The sequence below is a fragment of the Triticum dicoccoides genome, chromosome 4B (assembly GCF_002162155.2).
Source record: "Triticum dicoccoides isolate Atlit2015 ecotype Zavitan chromosome 4B, WEW_v2.0, whole genome shotgun sequence".
Taxonomy (NCBI): Eukaryota; Viridiplantae; Streptophyta; class Magnoliopsida; order Poales; family Poaceae; genus Triticum; species Triticum dicoccoides.
The window spans coordinates 126333508-126341086 of NC_041387.1; the positions used below are offsets into that span (position 1 = coordinate 126333508).

Consider the following 7579-nt stretch of genomic DNA (forward strand, 5'->3'; position numbering starts at 1 on the left):
TCCTGAAATAAATCCAGGAATAATGCGAGCACCAGCATGGCATAACTCCGACTTCATCATATAAATATAAATCATGAGTAAACCAGACAATTGGATCGCACTTCTAACGCGCTTCAGCATTTTCAACTCCAAAGACCTACTTTTAATTTTTTTATGTGAGGTGTTTTTTGTTATGTGTCAAGACAATTGTCCTCTTCGATGTTCTTTTGTGTGGTTCACATATGTTGTTTCAACTCACAACAAAGTGTCTTATGAACTCATGAAAACTATAGGCAACTGATGTACTCATATGCTGGGAGTATATGGGAACAAAGCAAACATCATTTTTTTTGGAAAACGGATTATATATGTCATTTCAAACGAGAAGAAGAAATACAACCAGTCAAATATGCTGGGAGAAGTCTATAAAACCAACGATTACTCGATCTATCTACAGTACTAGTACTATCTTTTTTGGAAAAAAAACATCAGATAAGGATCCGAGAACACTAGCACAAAACAAAGGAAAAAAAATACGGTTTTTACGGGCAGCAAAAGAAAGAAAGGCAATATAAAGTAACAAAATGAGGAGAAAAAGTCGTTTAGAGAAAGGAAAGGAGAAATAAGATAAAATCGTTCCATGGAGCCAACGGCTTCCGGAGATCTCTTTTTTATCCCCTCCCCCTCCATGGAGTCATGAGTTCACCTCCAGTTCCGCCGCGACTCATCGTGGTCGGCAACCACTACTAGGCCCCGGCCGCTCCGATCCTCCACGAGACAGCAGGGGCTCGCTTCCAATGCGGCTCCCCTTCCAGTTTCTTGGGCTCGAATCGGGATTCCACGAGCGCGCTCGCTTAGCTTTCTAGGGATTTTGCTAGGGTTCTTCCGTTCAACTCGAAACTTTTTTTTTTCTTGCGTGTTTCTTAGTTTCGTTGCGTTGCTCCCCACGAAATTGGTGTTTTTCTCTGCTTGTTGCGTGGGGGAATCGGGGTGAAAAGCTGCGTTTTTTGTGCAGTTTCAAGGTGCGGCGACTTTTTATTCTTCTTCTTCTTCAGTTCTTGATGGGTTTAGTTTAGGGTTCTTGCTCTGTCTGTGAGCCTTCCGATTTCATCGGATTTGATCTGGTAGCTTCGCTCTCTTGCTCCAAGGAGTCAAACTCGTAAATCAAATCGCACTTCTAGACCACCTAAAATTTGTGAATTTTGTTTGCCATCTAGCTGCCGGAGAGGCTCCAGAATCACAAAATTCTCAGTTTTTGGCACCTTCCACCGGCTTCTTGGCCTCCAGTAGCTCCAAATTTGACCAAGTTCTTGCTTTTGGCATCATCCCCAACCACATAACTATGGCCGCCACTGCCTCAGAGCCGCCCATGGTGGAGCAAGTGATCACCGAGTTCTTTGCCAAGAGCCTCCACATCATCCTGGAGTCCCGCTCGCCCTATGAATCATCACGCAGCTTCACGCGGCCTTCACCGCCATCTTCGCCGCTCTCTGGCAGCCAGCCACGGGACAGGTGGTTCAACCTTGCCCTCCGGGACTGCCCAGCTGCACTTGAGAACTTTGACCTGTGGAGACAGAGCAATCTTGAGCCACTGGTTATTGATATTGTGATGCTCCGGCGTGACAATCCCAACACCACCTGTGCTGAGGGTGGCAAGATCATAGAGAGGTGGGTGATACAGTATGAAACCAGCAAGCCTGGCAGTGGCAATGGTAATGGCAGCAAGAACCACAGCAGGAAGTCTAGGAACAGCCCGGCTGAGGATCATAGCTTGTACAGGAGTACATACAAGGGCTCAACAGTGTTATTTCGGTCATTGCATCTGGTTGTCAGGCTCTTGCCAGCTTACAATCTCTTCAGGGAGTTGAATTCATCTGGGAGAATCCGTCCACTTAACCTGTCACACAAGATATCATCATTCGTCGAGCCGTTTACTAGGGCAGAGGATGCAGAGATGAAGCACTATGCATTTGCTCCAATTGAAACTCTGTTTGGCCGCCTGAGCTTGTCAGTTTCTTATGTGCCAGTGCTGGAGGTGGTGGCAGCACCAGAGCCAACCACACACATGTCAACAGAGCTTATAATGGATTATGTCGGGAGCCCCACAACAGACTTTCTCAGGACGTTCAATTCCCTGCCTTCAGATGGCATTGCACCTGATTGTGCTGCAATGACTAGGCGTCACAGTTGGAGTATTGACCCTGGAGCTAGACCATCGGTATCACCATCTCCTCTTTTGCATGATAGTCCTCTAACACGTTTGCATCCACATAGCACAATATCCTCTGTGAAGAAAAAAAGTACAGGATTTGAAGACTGCTATCCATCACCACCGTTGTCACCATCGCCATCCCGTTCCCCTTCTGCTAGCTACCCAAAAAATTCTTTGTTCCGATATGAGAGTGCTCCTGTGGTCATTCCCACTGGGAGGGATGGTGGAGGTAGTGGACTGCCTCCTTCTCCATCTTTCAAGGGTAAATACCAGCTCCCATCTCAAAACTACAACCTAACCCCATCGCCTGATGGAAATTCAAATGTAAGGAAGGATTTGGTCAGGTTTGGTGAATTTGAGAATAATGCGGCCATGCAAAAGGTAATCACATAGTTTATTTTATTATCTTCTCAAGCAATGTGTGTAGCTTGCTGTAGCAGCAGTAGTTTTATTACGGGGTTTTGCTTTTGAATCCATCTCACATTTTTACTGTTGAATTTTCTGGTTTTGTCTTTGATCAGGCGCTATCTTTTGATAAATATGATTTGGGATATTTTCATGGACTGAAGTTGACAAGGACTGCAAGCAAACTTTTCATCACGGATGAACTGGATGAGCGGGAGTTGGCATTTGCATGGGAAGATAGAGATATCATTATTGATCAACTTAACAGGTAGTTTTCGTCTCCTCCTTTCAGAATATGATTATGACATTATGCCACAGGACCAAGTGTTAAAGCTGTTCCTTGTTGTTTGTGTCTGATTCCCTTTGCATGCACATGCTCATGAAAACTTGTGTGGTTCTCCTTGCATATAGATTTTGGTATCACATAGTGGCTCAAGTGCAATAGCATATATCTTTATCCTAAATCTGGCAATTACAGGGCTGTCCTTTATTTTAGTTTAGTTAAGACAATTCTGTAGTTGTTGGATCTCACTAAGACGGCTATGTCAGTCAGATGCCCAGTGATCTGAAAACTAAGTTAATCCCATATTCTGCAGTGGACCATCTTATATTTCAGGTGGCCCTTGAAGCAGCAACTCTAGGATAAATGCACAGTTATTCATTTTCAAACTGCATGGTGTAATGCTTCATGCTTCTGACATCATGTACACAAATTGTAATGTTGCATCTTACAGTTGTTAAATCTCTAGTAAATACGGACCGATGGCAGCTAACCACGCTAACCACTACCATGTGTTAGCTTCATGAAGGATAATGGATGTTTAAGACACAAACATATTCAGAGGCAAAGTAATAATAATCAGAAATCAAGATACTATAGTTAGTTCTGGTTACTGGATGCTTTTGTTGTTTGTTCCACGATAAGAGGGCAATAATATACTTCTCCAATGCTCATTTAGGTCTATCAACTTGTTTGTTGCACTTACTAATTCAACTGAAGTTGCAAATTATCCAGTTATTGTATTAGTATTTTCTAAATGAGAAGGCATCATGTTTGCTTAGAAGTGCTAGTATAGATGTTCAGTGTCTACATATAATATGCTTGCATTTCTGTTATAGAAGTCAGAACTCAGGGCAGCTTTTTTCCTTACACTAATTGCAATATATCAGCGGATAACTCATTTTTCATATATTTTTTCATGGTTCTTTCGATGGTCTGAACACATTTTGTTCTTTCTATTATCGAGATAAGCTAGCTGATCACTTGCAATATTTATAGTTCAGAAATGTCTGCATTTTAATTATCTGGGCTGTCTGTTGTTCAAATGAAACCATCCTCGGTCTTCCACCTAGAGGATAAATATAAAATACAGTCTTGTGCGTGAGGATGAATATACACCTGCTCATCTTTGTTCAGTGAAACCACTTTTGAGAGACTTAATTTTAATGTTTTTCAAGTTTTCTCCTCCTCCTACTTCTCAAGGTTCTCATTACTTCCTAAGTTCCTTATTTCCTACATTAGCTCGTTTCTGTCTCCTTGCTTCTCTCAGTGCTCAGTATGTAGTATGTACTGTGCCACACACAACTTTTCGGCCTGGCTTCTACTTTTTTCTAGGCGTAGTACGTATATAAGTGTGTTGCGTTCACAGAAACATAAAGATTGTCATACGGGGTAGCTTCCAGTGTACATGAAAAGCTCTGGACCAGCATCAAAGGTAACCTATATCTTTGGTAGGAGATTTTTTTCGCTAACAGTCAGATGTTGGTTAGGCTGTGTGGGGGGTAGCCTTGAATCAGTTAACCTGAGAAGGCAATATGGAAGGTGCTAGACACTGTAAGCAATTGTTACTAATTCGGTATATTGCAAACAAGCTCTGATATCTCATCTTGTTCTTAGCTTGGAGCTAAACATCGAAAGGCTGGGTACTTAAGCTTATCCCCTACCCTTGGATCAATATGGGCCACCCCCTGGTTTGAGTCGAGTCTGGCTTGATTTTGACAAAGTCTCATGTGGTGTATATAGGAGTGGGCAGTGTGGAATGAGGATATATGCTCTTTTTTTGGAGTAAAAAATAGTTGCATTCTGACTCTTCTAGGACTTCACAATCAAGTAGGTAGACATTCGAAGTGAAAATATCATGCATACCCTAAGTTTAACTCTATGAAAATGAAAAGTTTATTTTAGGCAATGAGCATGAGATTTTTACAACAACAGCAAGAAAGCCTTTAGTCCCAAAGAAGTTGGGGTAGGCTAGAGTTGAAACCCGTAAGATCTCGCAACCAACTCATGGTTCTGGCACATGGATAGCAAGCTTCCACGCACCCCTGTCCATGGCTAGTTCTTTGGTGATACTTCAGATTCTCTTTCCGGACTCCTCCCATGTCAAGTTCGGTCTACCCCAACCTCTCTTGACATTATCAGCACGCTTTAGCCATCAGCTTTGCACCGGAGCTTCTGGAGGCCTGCGCTGAATATGCCCAAACCATCCCAGACGATGTTAGACAAGCTTCTCTTCAATCGGTTCTACCCCAACTTTATCTCGTATATCATCATTCCGGACCCAGTCCTTCCTTGTGTGGCCACACATCCATCTCAACACGCGCATCTCCGCCACACCTAACTGTTGACATGTCGCCTTTTAGTCGGCCAACACTTGTCTGTCGGTCGAAGAAGGCAACAAACAAGTGGAAGCAACCGATGCTCTGGTCATTCTACTCCTTGATGCCAGTCTGTGCTTGCTGTCATGCTGGCAAAAGCGGGGGTTTCGGCCGGCTTTACCTACTATTGGATTTGAATCAATGACTCTCGCCGTATGAAAGCGATACTCTAACCGCTGAGTCAAGTAGGTCAAGCTGAGTCAAGTCAGAGAAAATCGAAAAAAAGAGAAAGCCAACCAAAGCGCAACCAGAGTTCTCCGCGGGGTGGAGCGCTAAGAAAGAGAAAGCATTATCGCTATACGAAATGAAGCAGCGGCTAGCACACTAAGATAAACCACTTGGTTTAAAAAACAGCTTAGTGGCGTGTGATTTCAACACTATTCCAGAGGTATATGATACAACATTGCGGGTTGAATCGCCATCCTATAGAACCTGCCTTTTAGCTTTTGTGGCATTCTCTTGTCACAGAGAACTCCAGAAGCTTGGCGCCACTTCATCCATCCTACTCTGATTCGATGGTTCACATCTTCATCGATATCCCCATCCTTCTGTAGCATTGACCCAAAATATTGAAAGGTGTCTTTCTGAGCATGAAATTTTTATATCGATAAAAGTACTTGACTGTTCCCTGTCCATATCCTATTTGCAGAGCATTAGTTATACTCAAATCGATATAAGCATATAGCGCCAAATGTTCATATGGCACATAGGAGCTAAATGTCATTCAGTATTTTTTTAATCCCCTTGTAATTCTTGTTCTTAGGATGTGGTCATGCATGCTGGAGTGTGATTGGTAGGGTCTAGGGTGCATCCCGACGAGTTTGGTCCAGTAATGTGGCATCTTGTTGGGAACCTCGCAATGGTCGGGTGGCCTGCATCAGCTTGCCAGGTTGTCAGATGCAGGTGCATCTCCAGAGCCAGGCTAGAGCAGAAGCTCATATCCTGTCAAAAATAGAGCAGTCAGAAGCTCATATCAAGCTTCCCCCGCATGCAGGCAATTTTTTCAGTGGCTATTCAGTGGCTAGCACGTACTAATCTTTATCAAATGATTAGTACGCAATACGACTATTTAAGGGTAATTAATGTGTATCAAGTGGGTGCTGTGACATGTTGCTATCGAGCATATACTTTTAATAACCATGTCTTCTAGCCAATTAAGTTGCTAGTTTTATAATTAGCATGTATTGATTATGTGTACTACTACCTCTGATCCAAAATAAGTGTCGCAGTTTTGAACTGAGGTTAAATGGATTAGGGTATATTAGAAGTTGTATAATGTAGAATAATGATCAGTGGGGTGTAGCGTAACATTTTAATGGTTTTCAAAGTGTTTCTAACCACAGTATAGTTTTAAGTTGTAATCACTCATGCTGTCCTGCAACTAACCAAACAAACGCCCTTACCTACCCCATAGCCTGTCTTGCTAAACCAGCCTATCCCAGCCCCCAATGGGCCAGCCTGTGGTGATTCAGGAAGCCAATTACCCCCTTGATGATTGAATATGGTTTGCCAAACAGATTGGGGAATTATTTATCCAGCATATGAAGTTACTCTTTGCAGGATAAACCACTCTTTGTTCTTTGTTTGCTGTTATAATTAGTTATTATTTGTAGCATTTGTACGCCATTTTGCTAAGCAAGAAGGTTCTAGGAAGTAAAGCTTATTCCACATTGACTGACTAAATGTTCTGTTAACTTGATAATGTTGGGGTAAGTCGATCACTATGCATTTATCCTCCTATCCAGCTATGCAGACATTAGCAGTTAACATTATGCTATTATTAGTGTAAGTTAACAAGACACAGTGGAAGGGAGCAATGTATTTACTTGTCTTCTCATTCCTCAGATATCCACCTATCTTGATTCACGCAAGCTAAACTCAAAATTTTCCAGGGTTGGTATCTCGGATAGGGAGGGCCAAGAGACAAACCAGGATGCTGGAGGCTCGATGACAAGGACTCCGGCTGCAGCCATCGGCGCTCTTGTGCGCATGCTCAAGACGGCCCCGGGCCTCAGGGCAAGCCGCCCATCAATCGAAGCTCCTCCCCCAGTTCCTCAAGAATCTTCGGTTCAGAGGGTCATGACCGAGGAACACGGCGACGCCACATCGAGTTCTGGTTTGCTCGAATCAAAGACGGCAGCAGATGCGCTGGAGGAGCTAAAGAAATACAAGGCTATCAGAGAATCGATACTGGACCGCGCGAAGGCGCTGCCCAGGGATGATGCCAAAACTGGGGAGAAACCCGCCGATGGGGATCCTTAGCAAACATACAGTATGACGACGAAAAGACTTGTGTACATATATGTATTATAAGATAGCTGACGA

At 43.2% G+C, this 7579-nt stretch overlaps 1 protein-coding gene across 1 annotated transcript; it reads left to right on the forward strand.

The window, feature by feature from the left end:
• The first annotated feature begins 636 nt into the window (after nt 1-636).
• On the forward strand, nt 637-7573 carry LOC119295416 (autophagy-related protein 13b-like). The gene is made up of 3 exons (XM_037573837.1): nt 637-2572; nt 2713-2864; nt 7147-7573. The coding sequence occupies exons 1-3, from the start codon at nt 1322-1324 to the stop codon at nt 7514-7516; spliced, it is 1773 nt and encodes a 590-aa protein (XP_037429734.1). The 5' UTR covers nt 637-1321; the 3' UTR covers nt 7517-7573.
• Nucleotides 7574-7579: the final 6 nt, after the last annotated feature.

Excerpts from the sequence above, each read along its gene's own strand:
- LOC119295416 (XM_037573837.1), top strand. The coding sequence starts at position 1,322 with ATGGCCGCCACTGCCTCAGAGCCGCCCATGGTGGAGCAAGTGATCACC. Across the intron at positions 2,573-2,712 it reads ATAATGCGGCCATGCAAAAG|GCGCTATCTTTTGATAAATA; the intron begins GTAATCACATAG and ends GTCTTTGATCAG. Across the intron at positions 2,865-7,146 it reads ATTATTGATCAACTTAACAG|GGTTGGTATCTCGGATAGGG; the intron begins GTAGTTTTCGTC and ends AAAATTTTCCAG.